The 21,606-nt window shown below is 60.8% G+C and overlaps 1 protein-coding gene across 3 annotated transcripts in view; it reads left to right on the plus strand.

The window, feature by feature from the left end:
• The first annotated feature begins 19,549 nt into the window (after positions 1 to 19,549).
• PPP2R2D (protein phosphatase 2 regulatory subunit Bdelta) overlaps positions 19,550 to 21,606 on the plus strand; it is a 41,064-nt gene continuing 39,007 nt past the window's right edge. The window contains exons 1-2 of one of the 3 annotated variants that reach the window (XM_046027911.1): positions 19,550 to 19,679; positions 19,772 to 19,864. In XM_046027911.1, coding sequence (XP_045883867.1) covers positions 19,673 to 19,679; positions 19,772 to 19,864 — 100 coding nt within the window. In that variant the 5' untranslated portion in view covers positions 19,550 to 19,672. Of the gene's footprint in view, positions 19,680 to 19,771; positions 19,865 to 20,042; positions 20,363 to 21,606 lie in introns of those variants that run through there. The other 2 variants (XM_046027913.1, XM_046027912.1) reach the window with 2 other exon arrangements.

The raw sequence follows: 21,606 nt of genomic DNA on the forward strand, positions 1-21,606 counted from the left end.
CCGGATGTGGACAGTGCCCCCCACCCTGGCCCCGGCCTTGTCCCCTGCTGTGAACGGGGCTCTGATTTGCAGTAAACCCCTGCAGTTTACTGGTCAAAGCTCAAAGCCCAGAGTCGTTCTCGGGGTTCAGTACATGAGCCCCACTCGGCCTCCTTCTGGCCCCTGTGCCCAGGGCCCCCACAAGGCCTTACCTTCGACACGGGGTCAGCCTCGGGAGGTGTGTGTCCCTCTGCACGAGCGAGTGGAGTTATGCAGGAGACCCGTTGTAGTTGGGAGCACGGGACAGCCCGCAGGCCTGCCTACCGGGCGTTCAGCTCGGCCTGGGGGCTCTGATGGGGTCCACATTGCTGTCCCCAGGTCCCAAGTGGGGAACCCACAGCCAGCCCTGGGCTGAAACGGACATGCAAGCGCAGCTGGGTGAAACTGACCCATCAGTGGCCAGTGGCCCAGGGACGTGGCTGCCGGGGGGACTTGAGAAGAGCCCACAGCTCTGCCGCTCACTCTGGGACTGGCTGCCCTAGACCCCTCCCCTTGCACTTGGCGCTGGGTCCGGCAAGGCCTGGGGACCAGTGCACCAGAGAGGGGCTGAGAAGAAGGGGCTGAGGCCAGACCCCCACCCCGGGACGCAGTCCTGGGCACCCGCCCCCAGGTGAAGGACTCTGAGGACCCAATGGGGTGCGTGCACAGAGACTCTTTAATTCCCAAGAATGAAACAAATGCTGGGGTTGTTATTATGATTATTATTACTTCTCAGATTAACTACCCATATTCTGCAACTGCGAAGTGCTTCTGAGCGGAGCAGGCCGGGGCACCCGTGCTCATCAGAAATGCCAGACAAGGCCACATCATTCTGCTGACCTCGGCATTAATTCTTGCCTTTTCTCTCCTTGTTAAATCCTTTTCCTGCAGCTGTTATTAGCTCCCCGTCTCTCCCCTGATTAGATAATGACCCAGGATCACTCACGTCGGTGTTTCCCGTTTTCATTCCCCCAGCAGCCCGAGCCACCCCCACTTTGGCGGAATTGGTGTTGGCCGCCGGTGCTGACGGACGAGGCGAGCTTCACGAAACCGTCCCCACGCGTGCCCGGAGTCTCTTCTCACACCAGTTATTGAAAGCTTGCAGTTTTCAGGGGGAAAAATTCACTTTTACAAATAATTAGGTTGGGATTTGATCTTCCCGGCAGTGAAGAACAGAAGAACACTAACGACTCCCATTCTATCAGCCAAATTCTTATCTTGAAGGTTGAGGGGGGACGAGGAGCCGGCGGGAGGCCTCCTCCAGGTGGTTTCTTTGGACCTGGATGGAGGCCACCTCGTTAGCCTGTGGGCAAACACCCAAACGAGCCTCGAACTCAAGCATCTGCCCCCACACGCCCCACTGTGGATTTGCTGACTTGTCCTAGAACGCCCGACTGGGTGCCGGACAGGCCGACCGCTGCCGTGCAGGGTTTTTAAGTGGGTTTGAGCTCGAGGCGGGTCTAGAGCAAACACAGAAGCCACGTCAACCACCAGCAGGACTCGGAGAGACATTGCTCCAAGAGGCAGACAAATGGGGGCGCCTGGGTGGCTCAGTGGGTTAAAGCCTCTGCCTTCAGCTCAGGTCATGATCCCAGAGTCCTGGGATCGAGCCCCACATCGGGCTCTCTGCTCTGCAGGGAGCCTGCTTCCTCCTCTCTCTCTGCCTGCCTCTCTGCCTAGTTGTGATTTCTCTCTGTCAAATAAATAAAAAGTATAAAAAAAAAAAAAAAAAAAAAGAGGCAGACAAATGGCCCAGAAGCGCACGAGAAGATGCCCCGCATCACCGATCATCAGGGAAACGCAAACCAAAACCACAGTGAGACGTCGCCTCACATCCATCAAGTTGGCTGTTACCAAAATGGCAGCGACAACCAGAAAACCAGGGCTGGTGAGGATGTGGAGATACCGAAGCCTGCAGACACGGACGCGGGATGTCAAATGGTGCAGCAGAAAGAGTGTGGTGGTTCCCCAAAACACTAGAAACAGAGCCATATACACATTCCTAATCCCACCTGTGGGCACGCACCCCCAAGAGCCAAGAGCGGGGACTCCAACACGTGTCTGCACCCCCGTGTTCACAGCAGTGTGGCTCAGGGGCACCACAGGGGACAGGGACCCGAGCGCCCAGCACAGATGAGGTGATGAAGGGACGAGTGTCCTGTAGCCTTGAGAGGAGGGACAGGCTGGCACCTGCCACCACATGGAGAGGCCCCAAGGGCCTAATGCCGACTGAGAGAAGCAGCACCGAAGGACCAGGGGCACATGCTGCCACCGTTGTGAGGTGCCGGGAGCCGTCACAGTCTCACAGACAGAGAGGAGCCGGCGGGTGCCAGGGGCGGATGGAGGGACGGGGTCAGAGCTTCGTCCGAGAGGCTGGGAGAGGACTGGGGTGGAGGCTGGGGCTGGCTGCGGGACTCGGGGACATGCTGGTCGCCGCGGAGCTGTTCACGTGATCCGGCTGACATCGGGGCTCCGGGGTGGCTCAGCCGGTTAAGCGTCCAACTCCAGGTTTCAGCTCAGGTCATGATCTCAGGGTCATGAGTTCGAGCCCTGCATTAGGCTCTGTGCTCAGCATGGAGTCTGCTCGAGACTACTCATGCTTCCACACGCGGGCGCTCGCGCATGCTCTCTCTCTCAAATAGATAAATAAATCTTTAAAAATGGTTGAAGAAGGGTGTCTGGGTGGCTCGGCTGGTTAGGCGACTGCCTTTGGCTCGGGTTGTGATCTTCTGATCCTGGGAACCTGGGATCGAGTCCCACGTTGGGGACGACACCACGTTTTGAGATCACAGCCGGATACACGGACAGCTCCCGTCGGGCTCAGCCGGTGCTGGTCGCTTGATGCCACAGAGCAGAGCTGAGCCCGTCAGCCCCCGTGCAGGCCGCCCTGCCCTTCCAGACAGAAGGAAGCACCCGTTTCACAGTCCTCTTCTGAAAAGGTCTCCGCCTAAGGGTGGGAATAGGTTCTGCACCAGCCAGAACTGAGGGGGACCCCGTTTGGACTCTTGAAATACGGAAAGAACAGACGGAGGCAGCGAACAGCCTTCCTTCCGAACAGGCCATTGCATCTCAGTCCGGGCAGAGGGACTGACTTCCCGGTGCTGCCCGTAAAGCAGAGCCGCTGCCACCGGAGGCTGAGGACGAGACGACTCGAGGTTCCTTGCGGACAAATGGGGGTACAAGACGCACTCATCTGTAAGAACAACCACAGCCAACTTTGCCCTAATCCTACATTAACGGAAATAAAAATGATTTAAGGGGAGTAGGGGAGGACACTGCAGAAAGGATGAACTTGCCAACTGGGAGGCAGTGCTCCTTCTGTGGCCATCTGGTCTCTGGCTGGCCCTTCGAGGTGGCCCAGTTCTCCCAGCGTGCACAGCAGCGGTCATCACACCCGATCCTCGAGTTCTCCCAGCATGCCCAGCGGTGGCCTGGACCCCCCCATCTGGAATTCTCCCAGCATGCCCAGCGGTGGCCTGGACCCCCCCATCTGGAATTCTCCCAGCATGCCCAGCGGTGGCTGGACTCTCCCCAGAGGCGGAATTGCAGACCGACTGCCAGAGGCTTCTGTAAAGAGGGGTGAGGTCTAAGTGCCCCGCTGCAGTGCACCGCACAATACTATAGCCTCACGTAACTCTCACATCTAGATTCAAATTCATTAAAATCAGGTAAAACTTAAAATTCAGCTCTTCAGCCACACTAGCCACATTTCAAAGGTTCCACCTGGATAGAAGCGTGCGCCGTCTGACCCTGTGGCAGCTAATCAAACATTGTGTTCCATAGCAAAACGAACGAGTGTCCTACAGACAGGGTGACGTGTAGGAATTTAAAGAAAAATACTGAATAGAACTTGCGGGATCCAGTCTGTGTTGGCAGCTCCTGGCCACACCGTAGATCCCTGTGGGGCGAGCTGACCTGCTTCTATCCGGGTGCGCCATACGCTTCCAGGACACCTGCAAGGGCAGGAAGCCGTCCAGCCTGAGCAGTGGAGACCGAAGTCCGCACATTCAGGAGGACGCTTGGCCGAAGACACAGCCTTCCTTCCGCACACACGTGTGGCATCGGCGTGAGCTGAGGACAGGCCCTCCTGCTCGCTCGGGCCTCCCGGGTCTGGAAGCAGAGGCCGCGGCGGTCCCATGTGCTGCTGGGCACGTGCGGATGTGCCCGACTCAGCCTTGCCCTGTGCGTCCAGCTAAGAACAGGGACAGGGCACCGTGCCGAGCCAGCGCCTCAGTGCTCGCGATTCTGCACAGGCGCCCAAATTACTCCTGCATTGTTACTTATCTAATTTACGGAGACTCATTTTTTCCATTTCCAATTCTTTTCTCCACGACTCTGATATACTGGTCTAAAAGGACAAGTGTTGAATTGTTGAGCATGAAATGAGCTCCAAATTAAAAAGAATCTTCAGGCCTAGCAGTAGAAGTTTCTGGAAACCCATTTGAAACCTGTGTATTTGGGGTACCAGAAATTGGGAGATGTGAGAGAAAGATGCCGAAATTGAGTGAGTCCCTCGCGGTCCCTAAAACTGTCCTCTTCCTAGGAACCCTGCTGACACCGCAGTGACCTCTCGGGCGCCAGCGGCCCGCTCCTTCCACTGCCGGGTCAAAGCCCCTCACCTGTGGCTCGCAGACGGGGCTGCAGGGGGGTGGTGGGCAAGCAGGCCGCAGCGTGCGCGTGGGGACGGCTCCCGTCCTGCCGGGTGTGCAGGCACCTCCTCTGCACCCACCATGGGGGAGACCCGGGCCCCAGGGTCCACAGGCGGAGGCTTACTTTGGGGTTCGCCCACACTCACTGCCGTGGAACGGGGGAAGCGAAGACCCAGCCTGGCCCTCCAGCTGCTCATGGTCCGGCGGGAAACACGATATAATGCTTTAGTTGTCCAGAGGTCCTCCCCGAAGCCCAGCATCTCCCCTGATGCCCGCTGACTGCTGGGGAAACTCAGAGGCCATGTGCCCTGGTGGCCACCGCAGCTGGTGTCCTGTGTCCCTGGGAGATAAGTCTCGGAGGCCACTCTAGCCATCTGTGCAGTCCCCTCTGGCCCTGGAAGCTGGAAGCCCAGGGCCCTACAGGTTCATGGGGGCCCCAGCCCCAGCTCTCCTGGCCCACTGACCATCAGCCACCCAGTGTCATCGCTGTCCCCGTCAGGTTCCCTTTTCGTCAGCTGCCTTCAGTCCTTCCTGCTGGTGATGCGAGTGGAACCGGCACAGAGGTCCCCAGTGCTCCTCTTCAGGAGGGAAGGGCTCCAAGTCCTGACCGCTGTCCTCGGGAAAGGCTCCCAGCCTCCGCACACAGGTGACTCACTGCCATAGGACCAGGGACTCAGGGATGCAAGGCGCTCCCCTACCCCACCTCGCTCCGTTTGTCTGATGAGGAGGGCAGGTCAGGGGACCCTTCCCAGAGCGTGACACCTACTGTCATCAACCAGGAAGGGCGTGAGCGAGCCCCTACCCTCGGGCAGCTCCCTGGCAGGAAGCCTGCCAGCCACACGGAGGACAGATCCAGCGGGTCCCGTCCCAGGAGACTGGCTGGTGGGCCATCCTTGCTGGGGACCTTTATCCTGGGCAGAGAACGATCCACACACGGCGGCAGGGTCCTCTGGCACGGAGCCAGAACAATCCTAGAAACAGGCCTTGGAAGGGGGGGCTCGGCTTCTAGCAGTTCCAACGATGCCCTCGGACCCAGGCCCCTGACAGCACTGGAAGAGACGCAGAGGGTCTGTGCGGCCCGTCCCCACCCACCCCTGCCCACCTCCCTTCCCATCCACTGGCCATCACCCCCTAACCCCGACCACCTGCCCCCTGCCCCGACCGCCTCCCCTTCTGCCCCTGACCATCACTTCTACCCGTTGACCCCTCCCCCAGGTGACAGCAGAGACTCCCCAAGCACCTGCCTCCCCAGAAGGAAACCCGTTATCTGGTTTCCCTACACTCTCCGCTGTGTCTCCTCTGTTCAGGAAAGAGGCTTTTTTCCTCTCAGGTGCTGGAAATCTCACTAAAACACAAACCAAGTGCAATTTTTCCTAAAAAATGATTCGGTGGCTGGTCACACTGCAAGATCCCCAGACCGTCCCCAGGGCTCCTCGCTCGCAGGGGTGGGCCCCGCCCCTCCAGCTACAAGCCCAGGGACCCACGGCAGCCTGGAGGGAGGTGCCGGCATCCCAATTTGCCAGACTCGCCTCTCCCCGTCTCCTGGGGCTGGTTCTGGGACACAGAACCGGGAGGAGTCCTAAACCTGCGGTCGCAGACCTCCGAGGCTCAGCGAGGGCGGTGTGTCCTCGGGGCTCCTTGGGTAAAGTGAGGCAGCCGGGGTGTCTGAGAGTGTGCCCCAGGACCACCTCGGCGGGAGACTCGGGAGAAACGGGCGCCGTCCTTGTTTTCCTTCCCAGGGACGACAGGCAGGCCTGCGGGCTCCGCACGGAGACAATCCTGGGGAGGAACGGGGAGACCCTGGAAAACGGAGCCTAGGGCCGGGATGGATTCCACCAAACCTGTCTCCCTCCACCGCTCTCTGGTGGTTCTCACCCCAGCGGAAGGCGGGCAAATCCGGGAGGCCCCGGCCGGCCGAGCCAGCCCACACACAAGGGACGGGAGCGCCACCCGGTGGCAGGGACCCTGTGGCTCATCCCTCCCCTGGGCGGCCGTGCTCACACTCCCTGCAAATGTCCTGCTTGGACTCAGGGCCCCTCGTGTCTGCTCTTTGGTTCATCTGAGGGTCTGGGAGGCCCACACGCACCGGCCGCATCCCCACCCCACATCCAGCCGGGAGAGCGCAAGGCAGGGCTGGCGCAGGCCGTCAGGGCTCCCCTTTCTGCGCTGAAGGAATGCACCCACCCCGGCCCGGGCATCATCGCTCCCGACAGTGGGGGGGCTCCCCGGTGAGGGGCTCTCTTCCCCTTGGAAGAGGCGGGGGCCAAGCCCCCATCGTGATCCGGACATCCAGGGGCAGGTCTCCTTGGCCGGCCCTGCTCCTCTCTCCCCCAGGAGGACGCGGAAGTGGAGCCTCGGTGGTCAGACCCACAGCCTCCCACGAGGTCTTAGGGAAACTGAGCCAGGGAGGGTGGCCGCCTCACACCTTCAGCTGCCGCTGCCTTGCGGGGAGAAAAGGCCGCTCACCTGGTTTTGCATGCGTCTTTTCTTGGGGGGCAGCGCCAGGCCCAAAGACAGATGCGAGGTTTATCTCCCATCCCGGGCTGTGGGCATGACCCCAGTCCCAGTCCTCCAGACCTGCCTGGTCACCCCAGCACCCAGCAGCTCCTTCATCCTGCCGGGGTGGGTCTCAGCACGAAGCCTTTAGCAGAGGCCCCGTGTGTGGCTAGAGCTGGGGCCTTGGTCCATGACACTGTCCCCTCCCTACCAACCCCAGGGTCAGCGATGAGGGACTCCCTCCCTGGGTGGCCTTGAGGACCCAAGAAAGTGGGGGGCAAAGCCTTCAGAGAGGGCCTGGCTGGGAAGCACATTCCCCTCCTGACTCCCCAGGAGCAGGGGTGCTGGGCCAGCCCCCTTGTGGTTACCTCTGGGTGAGGTTCTGGGTCCCAGGGTAGCGGATTCTGGGCTGGGAACCTGGGCCCCAGGCCCAAGCGTGGAGCTGAAGGAGGTTAGAAGTGGGTCCCCTGCCTCCAGGGCTGGAAGAGGGCGGAGCCTGCAGACCGGACCCCCACCCTCTCCCCACTGACCCACGCCATCCCCGGAGGAGCCCACAGGGTGGGGTTCGGCCTGGAGGGGAGGGGAGGGCTGGAGGCCTCGGACTCCGATCCCGCTGCTGCCCTGTGACCTTGGGACGGCTCGTCTTCCCTCTGTACCGACCCTTGGCCTGTGAGGGGGTCTCAGGAGTCCTTGTAAAAAAGTTTGCTCGAAAGGAAATGAGGTCCACTGTGGTCTCAGATGTTTCTAGAACTCTAGAATGATCTAGACCATGAATGTTTCGTTTCTGACATGATGCATGGTCGTGTAAGGTCAAGTGAGATGGGACGTCGTTTCTGGAGCTGAACTCGACGGCGGCCACATTCTTGGTCAACAGCCGGGCCCTGAAATGCAAGCCCCGGCCGGGACTGGAGCCCTGAGCTCGCAGGCCGCCGGGTCAGGGGCTTGATTTCCACTAAGCGAGTCTGTCGGCTTCTCAGCACCACAAAATGCCTCCCCGGAGCCTCCCGGGACTGTGCCCACGTGTCCCGTCCCCGCTGTTCGGGGGACTCTGGAGAGTGGAGGCCTCATCCCAGGGGAGGTGGTCTCCAGCGCCGAGCTGGGCCCCGAGTGCCCGAGTGCCAAGCACGTCAGAAACACGTCATCACCCAAAATCCTGCCGTCGCGGGTTCCGAAGGTGAACACAGAACCCCCAGAGAGGGACCCACCTCCGTCCCGCGCGGCGGCCTCCTCTGGGGCGAGTAGGAGCCGGGCTGGACGGTGGCCGGTGGAGGCGTGCACGGGGATATGAGCAGCCCGAGGGACAGAGGGGTAGCTGCGAGGGGCCAGTGCTCTGCTGAGAAAACTGTCAGCAAGCCATGGTCGCCCCGCTGCCCTGGAGGGAGGCCACACTGCTTCCCAGTCGTCCACACTCTCCCACCGGCCCAATGCCCACCTGCGGAGGCCAGAGGAGGGTCTGAAATCTCACAGATGCACCGCAGGCAAGGGTGTCCCCAGTCCTCCGGGAGCCCCGCTCAGCCCCCGGGGTCAGCATCCCAGGGCCTGGCCGTCCCTGCCCTCTGCACTTTGGCCGAGTGAGCCGGGAAGTTCTTTCTCAGGCCGCTGGCAGAGACTCTGCCCCAGAGGATCCCGGCCGGGGCGCACCTGTGTCCGGCACACCCTGCAGGCCAGCCAGCAGCCTGAGCTCCCCCAGGGACACGAACGCACACCCCGTATCCAACGTGTCCTTGGCACATACTTTCTAGCCGCCTGTGGCTAGTCTTTTTATCCTCTGAACGGCGTGCTTCACAGGGCACACGTTTCTCGATTGTGATGAGGTCCAACTTACACGTTTTTCTTTCATGGATTGTGCCTTCGGTGACGCCTCTAAAATCCCACCTGCGGGGCTCCTGGCCGGCTCCACGGGCGGGGCGCAGCACTCTTCGTCTCAGGATCCCGAGTTCCAGTCTCCACACACGCTGGGTGGAGAGACTGCTTTAAAATTAAGCTCCCTGCCAACCCGAGGTCACCTGCCCTTTCTCCTGTGTCACGTCTTACAGTTCGGTCTGTGTTGCACTTTGGGTCAGCTTCCGTGGAGGCGCGGTCTGGCTCTCGATTCCTTATCTCGCGCGTGTCCCAGCACCATCTGCTGAAGACGCCGCCTTCGCTCCTGTCGGACCTCGGTCACTGCACTCAGCGGGTCTCTTTCTCGGATCCACTGGCCCGTCTGTCCACTTTTTCGCCAACGCCACACAGTCCTGATTACCGCACTTCACAGGGGGCCTTGAGGCCGGGTCATGCCAGTCTCCGACCTGTGCTTCCCCTTCGGTGTCCGTGGGATTCTGAGCCCGTGTGTCCTCTCCCTCCAGACGTGAGCACCGGGTTGTCGACAGACGCAGCACAGCCTGCTGGGACCTTGAGTGGGACGTGTTGAATCTCTGGTCTCCCCATCCATGGACATGGGATTCCTCTCCATTCACTTGGTTCTTTGATTTTGGCATCAGAGTTTTGTTTTCTCAGATGGATCCCGACGTGTTTTGTTAATTTCTACCTAAGTATTTCTCTTTTTTTCTTTCCTTTTTTAGCACTTTTCCTTTTTTGGCGTAAATAGTGTTTTATCTTTAATCTTGAATCCTGTTTGTTCCCAGATAGGACAGCAAGAAAGACTCTTGTGCATTCCCCTTGTATCCTGAAATGTTGCCAACATTATGTATCAGCTCGGGAGTTTCTGTGTCAATTTTTTGGTCAATCTTGCCATCTGTGACCAAAGACAATTTTGCTTCTTCCTTCCCAATCTGTCTGCCTTTGTCTCGTTTTCTCGGCTTACTGCTTCCGCTAGGACTGCAGCGTGACGCTGAAGGGGTGGTCAGACGGGACGTCCTTCTAGTTCCCGACCCTGGGAAAGCACCCAGATTCTCCAGTTGAGCGTGACGTAGCTGTGGGGTTTGCGGATGTCCTTTAGCAAGCGGGGAAGTTCCACTTATTGAACATTCACTAATAGTTAACAGGAAAAGTTCCCATCTTATAAATCAATTAAAAAGTTATTTTCCAGAATTAGTGGTGAGGCAATTTTCAGGAAGCATCTCTCCCCAGTTGCTGCCCTGAAGACACCCCTGTTCTGACCTCTGGTTTCCAAACTCCTCATTCCGGGCAGACCCGCCAACTCTGGCCCACAGGACCCTCCCCAGCCCTTCCATCAGCACGGGCTCTCACCTGGTTCTTCACAACACCCTCTCGCCTCCCTGCCGCCCTCTCCCTCGCCACCCGCTCACCCTCGCCGCCCGCCCTCGGCCTCATGAGCCTTTCCTTTAATCTGGAAAAGTCACCAGGCCATTGATGAAGCAAGTTGGATTGATTCAAACCATCTTTTTTTAAAGAAAAATCTTCCTTTCTAAGTTACATGTTTTAAACAAACTCTGTACGGGAGGCAGCGCTATTTGTGGGGCTGCTTCGAGTGCTGAGGCGCTGTCTGGCCAGGACTCAGGGACACCGCTGCCGCAGGGGGGCCCCATGCCCACTGGGGTCTCAAGGCAATGGAAGGTGGGGCTCCTGGCAGCCCAGCAACAACGCGAAGGGGCCCTCAGGACACCCCTTCCCCAGACTCCCACAACCCGCTTCCTTCCAGGGACGGGGGGCTGCCGCAGGCACGTAGGTGGGGGCTGGCAGCAGCCTCTGTCCCTGGCAGGGACGTGGGGTTCTCAGGACACCGACCTCCGTCTTCACTGCTTTGTGGGCAGACCTGGGAGACGCCTGCTTCCTTTCAGGGAGACTGTTATTTTTTTTTAAAGATTTTATTTATTTATTTGACAGAGATCACAAGTAGGCAGAGAGGCAGGCAGAGAGAGAGGAGGGAAGCAGGCTCCCCGCTGAGCAGAGAGCCCGATGCGGGACTCGATCCCAGGACGCTGAGACCATGACCTGAGCCGAAGGCAGAGGCTTTAACCCACTGAGCCACCCAGGAGCCCCAAGATTTCTATTTAGGAACCAAAATTCAGGCAGAGATCCTGATGCCATTCACTGCTTCTGGGTCGTTCTGAGGACAGAGTTGGGAAACGCGTGTGAGCATGAGTGTGTAAGGCCACTGGCATACTGACGTAACTTGGCGAACAGGCCTCCATTCAGCTTCTTTGGTTTATATTTGTGTGTCTCATGTCAAAAACCCTCGTTGCTATCAACGCCCCTGAGTGGCTCATTCGCTTTGTCCCCCGAGAAGGCACTGGGTTCCAGCTGCACTCCCTGCAGGGCTGACCAGCAATGGGGCTGGCGTCCCAGCCTTCCGGGCAAGGGAATGGCCGGCATTACTGGCTTCCGGGTGGTTGGGGGCAGAACCATCCCCCAGGGGCCGTCCAGGAAGATATGCCCAGCCCGCAGTTTCGTTCTGGTGACCTGGGACAGCCCAGGTCTCGCGGCAGACAATGCTGCCTGCCTGGGAACTGGGCCTGATTATGTCCGACCTTCTCAGCCTAAGTCCCAAGCTTTAACTGGACAGCGCAGCTCACACCTTCTCCTTCGGAGTCGAGGCCTGGTTTTTAAAACTTAAATAAGAACAAATTAAAGACCCCCTCTCCTCCCAGGATGTGTATCACATTTATCACAACATCGAACTCACAGGGCACCTGGGGGACTCCGTCTGCTCCTGGCTCGGGTCATGACCCCAGGGCCCTGGATCGAGTCCCGCATCGGGCTCCCTGCTCAGCGGGGAGCCTGCTTCTCCCTCTCGCTCTGTGCCTTCTCCCTCACTGTCCCTCAGTTAAATAATCTTAACAAAACAACCTCACACCCACAAGACATTGCCCACGGGGCCTCAACAGAGGTGGTGGTTCAAGAGCCTTACTCTCCAAGCTGGGGACTGGAGGACAGGCCATGCCCCCCGACAGGCCAGCCGCAAGCTCTGGCCACGGAGACCCGTGATGAAGGGGGTTCCCTTTCTGCTTTGCTGCGATGGTTGGGCACAGGGCAGCTGTTAGAGACCACAGGTACCTGTTCACCTCCAGCCGGCCGGTCCCCGCAGTGTCCTCCTGCTTGCCCCAGCTTGGCCAGCAGAGGGCAGCAGCTGCCCTGGGTCACCAGCGGCCGCCAGGACAGCACTGCCCATCCGCCTGCGTTTTACACGATGTCCACCCGCAGGGCTGGGCGCAGAAGAGAATTTCCCACCTCTCTAAACCTCCAGGACAAAGACAGGTCACATATATTTGAGGCACGTGACAGTTTGCAGAGCTTTAACCCTCCAGGTGGCCCCTGAGGGCAGGCAGAGCTGGGACCTCCAGTCCTATCTTTCTGGGAAGAGGAAACAAACAGGCTGGGGAGCGCGCGAGGTCCTCAGGCCGGGGGAGCAGAGGAGGATCTGCAATTTCGTGGCGGAGCCCAAATGCCCGCCGAGGCCCCCCGCCCAGCACCTGCTCCGGCTGAGCACGCCGGCCACCAAGCTCCCGAAACGGGGATCGCCTGGGGCACGCGCTCACCCAGCTGTGGGATCCCCACGTTCACGACCACGGGGCTGGGACCTGACACGCCCTCCCGCTGATGAGCCTCCCTCAGTCTGGGGGAGGGGGAGGGGCGCTTTCTTGCATTTTGTGCTTCCGTGGATTCCGGAGCTCCGCGTGTTCGAGTTTTAGGGTCGTGAGGTCCAGAACGTGCCGGGAAATGAACCAGTCTGGGTGACGGCGTGACCGCGGCAGGCTCACTGCGGGCACAGAGCGCTCCGCAGAACAGGCCTGACTGACCACACGAGACACAGAACAAAGGTGCTTGTTCTGAGCGTGGCCTGTCCCCGCAGCATCGAAGCCCTCAGATCCATCAAGCTGACGCCTTCCCCCACGGGGAGAAGGAACACGCCTACTGGCAAGGAGCCTTTGAAGCACAAAGGTCTTTTTTCAGTATTCGGAATCCCTGCGTTGCTGAGATAAATGGGGGAAGATGTGACGTTTATTGTGCATAATTTAAACTGAAATCCGCTCCTCGTGAGGGAGAGTGACCGAGCGTTCTGTCCTGATCCTGTCGCTGCCGTGAGGGCACAACCTGCTTCAGAGCTGCCTTCGTTTTTATAACTTGGAGGAAAAAACCATACCGTGGAGTATCATGAAGCTAACATTTTTATTTTTGAAATGAAGTCATGCCCATCTGTGAATTATTTCTTAAAAGAAAAAAAAACACTTAAATTGGGCCAGTGTTTTCCCACTTTTGAAACAGCTGCTTCAAAGATAAGAAGCACCACATGGTTGACAGGGACCCAAACCACAAGATGTGCAGGTGCGGGGGCTGTCGCTCTGGGGAGGAGAGATTTGGTCCGACGGCGCGTGCAGATTCTCCGGAGGCCCAGCTGCTCCTGGGCACACGGGGACACAGGGGCTGGTCGCCTGCCCGCCCACGGCCTCACTCTGCTGCCGCAAGGACACAGAGCGCACAGAAGCCCGCGGGTCCTGCGCAGGGCCAGGTGGGAAGTCCCTCTGCCACCCTGGAGCCCAGATACGGACCTAGAGGGGACCATGTGGGCCCCGTGGGTCGTGCCAGGCCCGTCGCCCTGAGCCGCTCTGCCTCTCGCGCCCCCAATCGGAAACGAGGAGCTAGAGCAGAAGCCGCGGAGGAGGCCGGCACGTGCGCCCCGGCCCCGTGCTCCCTGGAGCTCAGGAGGACGCGGTGGGCAGCAGAGGCTGGGCTGACCCCACCTGGCAGCTTGTCTGACCCAGCTCCCGGCCTCTGCTCCTGGAATGTCCCCAACCTACCTGACGCCAGGGGCATCGAGGCCATGGGAGTTAGTGACCCATTCCAAGGCCACACGGGGGGGGCGTGGCGGGGGGGGCGGGTGGCCTAGGGTTCCCACTGAGCTGCTCAGATGCCCCTGCGAAAGCCCCACGGCTGGGAGCTCCCTCGGGCCAGCCAGCTTCCCAGCAGAGGCACAGGGATGGAGGTGGGCAGGCAGGGCACAGCCCGTCACTCCCACAAGGGCTCCTCAGGGCCGCGTCTGCCCTGTAGCTCCAGGAGGGCAGCCGCTGGGTCCCACGGCCACAGCCAGCCCACTTCTCGCTGTCTCCTCCCAAGGGTCACTGCTCAAGAAACCCCACACTTTCACCCGGACTCAGGGCCTCAGCCTTGGCTTCACAGGGACCCAGCCAGCCTGTGGGCTGCCCATGTCTATAGCTCCGTTGCTCATCAAATTCGGGTCAGGGGCGCCGGGGTGGCTCAGTGGGTTAAAGCCTCTGCCTTCGGCTCAGGTCATGATCTCAGGGTCCTGGGATCGAGCCCCACATTGGGCTCTCTGCTCAGCAGGGGAGCCTGCTTCCTCCTCTCTCTCTGCCTGCCTCTCTGCCTACTTGTGATCTCTCTCTGTCAAATAAATAAATAAAATCTTTAAAACCACACCGTGTAGTACCGCCTGCCTTTGGAGGCCGAGTGTCACCGGGGGTGGGGGCAGGTCAGCGGCCGTCTGTCTGGGCTGGGCTGTGGCTAGAGTCCTGGAAATGCAAGCACTTCCACGCCCTTCCAAACAGTTGGCCAAATTTTGGTTGTAGGGCTCAGGTCCCCTTTGCCTGTGGGCTCGCAGCCAATACTGGTCTTTCCCCTATAGGCTGTTTGCGTTCCTTCTAGCACTTTCCATGTGGTCCCTGACAGCAGGGGCGGGCTGAGTCCCTCACAGGCTCGCAAGCCCTCTGACTTGCCCTTCCCTATCTCTCTGACTCCTCCTGGAGAAAGTTCTCTGCCTTTCTAAAGCGCTCATGTGATTCGATGGGGCCACACAGAAAATCCCGGATAATCCTATGGCATCCTATAACATTAATTCCTCCTGCAAAGTCCTTTTGCCTTGTGACGTACCGCAGTCCTGATGTAGTCCTTTGTCTGCTCCTTCCTCCCCTTCGTCATTTGGGGAAAAATTCAGGGAAGAGTGAAGAAAAAAGGTGAGATGAACTTTACTTCCTCGCGGAGCTCCAGCAGGAAGGACGCAGCGGGGCGTGGAGTCAAGGATGTTTATAGCAGCTTTAGTCATAATTCCCAAAACTTGGAAACAACCAAGTTGTCTTTCAGTAGGTGAATGATCAAATAGACTGCGGTCCGTCCAGACTATGGCGTATTATTAATGATAAAAAGAAGTTATTTATCAAGCCATGAAAACACAGGGAGAACCTTAAATGCATGTTATGAAATGAAAAAAAAAAAGCCAATTATAAAATATCCTGCAAGAGGTAAAATCATGTAGACGGTAAAAAGATGAGTGTTTACGGGGTGAGTGGGGGATTGTTAGGGCAGAGAAACTACTCCGTATGAGAGCATAATGACGGACACACGCATTCGACGTCTGTCCAAACCCGGGGCACATGAAGACTGAACCCTCAGGGACGCGAGCACGAACGACTCCCAGTGCAGGCTCGTCTTTGGTCAAATGCGTGCCACTCTGATGAGTGATGTTGATAGTTGGGGGTGCAGTGCCTGCGTTGGGACGGGGGCACGTGGGAAATCTCTGTGCCTTCCGTCCCCTTTTACTTGCAAACCTGAAAAACCTGCCCTAAAAAAATTAAGTCTTTTAAAAACAGAATCAGAGACACAATTCCAGGCATCGCGTTCTGCCCGCAACACAGCCGTGCATCGAGTGAAGAGGGTGAAGGGCCGGTGGGACATAGACGCGGGGGCTTCCTACGGCCACGCCCCCCAGCCCACGAGGGCCCCCAAGCAGCCCCACAGAGCGGGGCCGGGACTCCCTGCACTTGAACAAGTCTCTAAGCCCCATGCGTTTTAGAACGGAACACGGCGCTCCCTGCCAACAGGGCACGTCCGTGATGGCTCTGAGTAGCTGCTGACTCCGAACTTGAAAACACTCCACGTGCGGTGTTCTAAGCGGTAGGTAGTCGCTGAAATCTAAGTAAATCAAAGAAATTTTTTTAAATAAAGGTGTTCATGGAGAACAATGAACAGGGTAGCTTCCTCTGTGATTTCCTTCAAACTATTAAGATATATAGTCCCCACTAGGCTTGGGGGGAAATTAGATATATGTTAGACTTAAAAACGAGTGTACTGAGACATAACTCACGTTAAATAAAATGGACACAGTTTCAGACTCGAGTTTGATGGGTGGTCCAACAGCCGTATACACCCACGTAACCATTGCTCCAACAAGATACCCAACATCTCCATCACCCCAGAAAGCTCCCTTGCTTTCTCCCAGTCAATGTCCTCCCTGCCCCACAGCCACGCTTGCCCCTATCACTGGGGACCCTTTAGCCTCTTCCAGACTTCAGGGTTCTCCAGAAAAACAGAGCCAACCGCATCTGTGTGCCTATATGAAGACTCACTTTGAGGGACTGGCTCCCAGGAATGCGGGTGTCGGCAAGTGGGACGTCTGCACGGCGGGCTGTGAATGCAGGCAGCAGTGGGCCGTGCAGCCTTGAGGCAGAATTGGATGACCCACCCCCCCCCCCCGACCCCCGCCGCTGTCAAGGGTACTCTCCGTTCATCAAATCCAACTGACTGTAGCTGTTAATTGTATCCGCCAAGTACTTTCACGGCAACATCTCTATTCACGTTCAATCAGGTAACTAGGTACTACGCCCCCGTCACGCAGACCCAGGACATCACTCGTGACAGTGCAGGTGGAATCATGCATGGCGTGTGGTTTCGCGCCCGGCTCCTCTCACTCAGCAAGACGTTTCTGAGTCGTGGATGCACTCAGTCGCCCCTGTTTGCACCGGCACCCTGTTCCTTTTTATTACTGAATCGGATCTCTTGCATGAACACAGCAGGCATTTCACAATTTGGCCATGAGATCCAAAAATAATAAAATAAGAAAACTGCCAAAAGCCAATTAGAACCCGGAGTAACTCACTGAGATATTTAAGCCTCTTTAGGTCATAAAACAGAACAGCTAAAAGTCTCTTGCCGGCCAGCTGGCGCACGGGGGGACGCCAGGGAGGCAGCGCAGTGCTCTCCGGAATACGGCGCCTCTGTGTGGCTTCTGCTGCTTTTTAATTTTAATTTAATGGAAGTTAATTAATCAAAGAATACAGCCTAAACCGAAGCCAAACGTGGTGCTATTGCTTCGAAAGACATACCTAAAACACACACCAGAACACCCGTTTGTGGGGGAGCCTGAGAGCTAGTCTTTCAACCGCTCGGAGGCAGACTGGCTAACTGCACGTAGAAAGGGAGATGACAGCCCCGTCTCTCTGCTCGTCTTCACAGCAAAGTGTGGTTACTGCTTCCAACCGCCTCCTCTCCCTTTCTCTGAAACCCTCTCACAACAGATTTGCACAGTGCACTCCACAGCAACCGCTCTTGTTCGGTCAGCCATGGCATCCCAACTGTTACCACACAGGCCATCCTCAGCGTTCATCACGCGGCGGTGCGGAACCAGCCACTCCTGTCCCCGTCTTCACCCAGCTCGGGACTCCGTGGGCTTCCCTACCTCACGGTCATTCTTCCTCAGCCTCCCTTGGAGTTCTGTAGTGGTCCCTTCCCCATCCACCTTCCCTTCTGGGGTGAGCTCGCCAGCCTCTCCTGGTTCTCTGAATTCACGCCTCCAGACCGCAACTCTCCCGCGAGTGCCAGACTTCCGTGCGCCTCTGCCTTTGCAGCAGCTCTGCAAGTTCTCCGCCAGCCTGGGCTCCCGCTCAGCACCTCCCTCTGCAGCCCCTCCCATCTCTGAGTCAAGAAACTCCTTTCCCCCACGTGCACAGCCTTCCTGAGCGCCTTCCTTCTCTCACACTGCATCTCCCGCACCTGTAAATCCCAGGTGCTGTGCTTTTCAGGTGCTCATCTCTGAAATCTGACCTGTTCTCACCCCCACGGGCACACTCATGAGCACCCAGCCGTCATCCTCTTGCCCGGATGACCCAGTTACCCGGTCAGGAGGCTCCCTGATCTGACTCTTGGGTGTCCCCCGTGTCTTCTCGGCAGAGCAGTCACACTGGCCCTGTAAAGTCCAGTCATCACCGCCGCCCTCTGCTCGCGGCCCCATGGCCTCCGGTCCCGTGTGGAGCCCAACCTTCGGCACGTGGCCCCACGGGTCGCTCCTTCCTCTTCCCGAGGCCTTCTGCCACCACTCACTGCTACACTCCCACCTCTCCGCCCCCGCTTCACTTTCCTCTCCAGCCCGCCGGACTCACTGCACACCTTGGTTCTTCTCTCTGTCGCCGTCGGTCCCCCGGAGACGTGGAAGCTCCGCGAGCGCAGGGCTGGTTCGCTCCGTGGCCGTCCACGTCCTGGAGACGGTGCGCAGCGCGGGGCACGCAGCGCGAGCGGCCGGTTGGTATGTGTGGGGCGGGAAATGCTCCCGTAGGGGAACGGTCGTCTTCCAGTGGGGTGATGCGGTCACTGCCACATTCACCCGGTCACGGGAAGAAGGCTTCAGACAATCCGTCCACACGCCCAGAGCGAGACGCCCACGAAAGAAGGAACAATGGGTCCCGTCGTGCCGAGACGCCAAAAGTGCCCTAAGGAGGCATCCCGGGGGCGCAAAGAACCGCGGCACTAACACCCTGGGGGACCGCGTGGGCTCTGCGCGGCGCTGCGGCCCAACGGGGACGCGGAACTGCCTGGCCTCGGCTCCTGCTGGAAGGGCACTCACCGTCCCGCCCTCAGGCGCACCGGGAGCACGCGCGCAGGTGCGGCGCGCGCAGGTGCGGCGCGCGCAGGTGCGGCGCGCGCAGGTGCGGCGCGCGCAGGTGCGGCGCGCGCAGGTGCGGCGCGCGCAGGTGCGGCGCGCGCAGGTGCGGCGCGCGCAGGTGCGGCGCGCGCAGGTGCGGCGCGCGCAGGTGCGGCGCGCGCAGGTGCGGCGCGCGCAGGTGCGGCGCGCGCAGGTGCGGCGCGCGCAGGTGCGGCGCGCGCAGGTGCGGCGCGCGCAGGTGCGGCGCGCGCAGGTGCGGCGCGCGCAGGTGCGGCGCGCGCAGGTGCGGCGCGCGCAGGTGCGGCGCGCGCAGGTGCGGCCAGGGCCCGAGGCTCCGCCCGCCGCCCTCCGAGCGCGCCCTCCATTGGCTGCTCCGCCCACGGGCCGCGCTCCCATTGGCCGCGGATCTGGGGGCGGGCCCGGCTCGCGCTGTGGCGGGGGCTGCCTCCACGCCCTCCAGGACGTTGCGACAGAGGCGCGCGGTGAGCGGCAGCCTAGCGGCTGGCCTCCAAGGACTCGCCCGCCCCGAGTCCCCTTAGCCCCGCTGCCCTGGACGACGGGGTCCGGTTCGGGGTGGCGCCGGGCCCGGGCTAGGGGGGCGTGGCGCAGCAGGAGGCGGCTTGCGCAGGCGCGGTCGGCACGCCCCGCAGCCCCCGGCAAACCCCGCGGCCGCGTCCCGCCCCGCCCCGCCCACACAGGGGAGCCTCCCGGCGGCCCCGCCCCCGCCCGGGCCTGCGGAGGAGGCGGAGGGGGATGACGTCATCGAGCGGGGCGACGGACATTGGGCGCCATTTTGAAAAGGGGAAAAAAATCCCTCCCCGGCAGCCGCGGCGGCGGCGGCGGCGGCGGCGGCGGCCGGGCGGAGGTGCTCGGGCGGCAGTAGCGCGGCGGCCGCCTCCTTCCTGCGCCGCCGCCTCGGCGTCCGCCCGCCCGCCGGCCGGCCATGGCAGGTGAGGCGCCCGCGCGGGGCGAGGCGGGCGCGGGGCGCGGGCGGGGGGCGCGGGCGGGGCGGGGCCCTGACGCGCCCGGTGTGTGTCCGCAGGGGCCGGAGGCGGCGGCTGCCCCGCGGGCGGCAACGACTTGCAGTGGTGCTTCTCGCAGGTCAAGGGCGCCGTCGACGAGGACGTGGCGGAAGGTAAGGCCGCGCACCTGGGCGGGGGCGGCGCGCTCCTCCTCCCGGCCGCGGCCCCGGGAAGCCCGCAGCCCCGGCCGGCGTCCGCTCGCGGGGAGGGCGCGGGGCCCGGGCGGCCCGAGGGTTACGTAAGGAGCCAAGGTCACCGGGCCTGCGGCGGACTCTGCTCGCGGCGCCCCGGGCTCCTCCCCGCGCCGGTGGCCGCCGCCTGCGTTCGGGCTGCGGGCGGGGCGGCGGCGGGACCCGGGGCTCGGGGCGGGCGGGCGCGGCGCTCTCTGCGGCTCCTGCTCCGGGCGCTGCGCGGGGCGGACGCGGCCCTCGGGCCTCCGACGCGCGACGCCTTCGGAGCTCGCGGACGCCGCGTGCTGCTGCCCCGGACCGCGGCCCTGCGGGACCCGGGGCCGGCGGGGCGGCGGGGCGGCCCGTGAGGCCCCGTCTGCCGTGTCGCCGCCGTCCCTGGCAGGGCGACCCCGCAGACCCCGACCCCGACAGCGCGCGCAGGTGCGTCAACGCGCAGAGGCGCCCTCGGGGGGCGGGCGAGAGCGGCGGGGCGGGCGCAAACCGGGTTCCCCGCGCTCGGAGCTGCGCGTCCGTGTCCCCGGGAGAGCTCGTGCCGCCGGCGGTGCCCCTCTCCGCGCGCACCGGCCGACCGACGGAAGTGGCGCTCCGAGCGCGGTGTCCTCGGGGCTCCGCGCCGCTGCGCACGTTCTGCGGTCGTCGTCCGACTTCGCGGCTTGGCACGGACGGGAACGTCGGCTGTTGCCGGAGGGTTTCTTGGTGGCCATTACTCGGCGTCTTCGGCGGCTGCGTGCGTCGAGCTGGCTCCGTCGTCCGCGGGGGCTCCGGCCGCAGTGCTCAGTCGGGGCGCGCGCCCGGACGCCTCTCGGGCCCGCCGCCGGGTTGCGGCCGCGTCTGTTCCGTGGTGCCGTTGCCGGAGAAGTCGTGGGCAGAGGGCACGGAGCGGCCAGCAGCCGGCGGTGGCTGGGCAAGGGGAGCCGAGAAGCCTGTCCGGAGCCCGGCCGTGGTGCGGAAGCGTTGGGAGGAGCCAGGAGGTGCGGTGATGGGAACAAGGATCTCGTGCCCCGGGGCGTGCTTCCAAGTCTTTGCGGAGACTTGCGGCTCGGGTGTGGCTGCCCAGGTCTGAGCTCTGCGTGGAGGAGCGCCCTGGACCCCCGCACGGTGGATGTCTTTCTGCCTTCCGAGACCATGGCCGAGGCGCAGGCGGGGGCCCTGTCCCCACCTGCGTGATGGCAGCACTGGCAGCGCCAGGCAGTCCAGGACTCAGTGCTCCAACAGCGCTTGCAGTGGACTGAGGCTTCCGGTTTCCTTGTTTGTGAAACTGGTAGTTTGGGGGACCCGAATCCTAACCGTGCGGATCCGTGGAAAATTTGATGGCTCTTTCTTTTCCAGGAGCGGGATTTTGCCTAGGCATGGGCCAGGTCAGCACAGCACCGTCAGGATTTCTCGTTTCTTGAAAGTAGGAGTAGAGCTGGGCTTGAAGGGAGCCTGGTAGTTTTCCTGCTGGTGACAAGGTGCAGGAGAGACGGTCATTGCTCCTTCTCCAGCAGCTGCTGCTCGTGGCCGTAGTCACCACCCTCTGCAGGTGCACAAGGTGAACTTCTCTGCCCAGAAAAGCAAGAATCAAGAGTAAAAACCAGGGCGGGGCTTCCAAAAGGAAGTGAAAAGGGAAGTGGTTTGTTAGCTTGTGCCTCCAAATCCTGTGCGGAAGCTGTTAGGTGTCCGTG

Source organism: Meles meles, chromosome 13 (assembly GCF_922984935.1).
Source record: "Meles meles chromosome 13, mMelMel3.1 paternal haplotype, whole genome shotgun sequence".
NCBI classification, from domain to species: Eukaryota; Metazoa; Chordata; class Mammalia; order Carnivora; family Mustelidae; genus Meles; species Meles meles.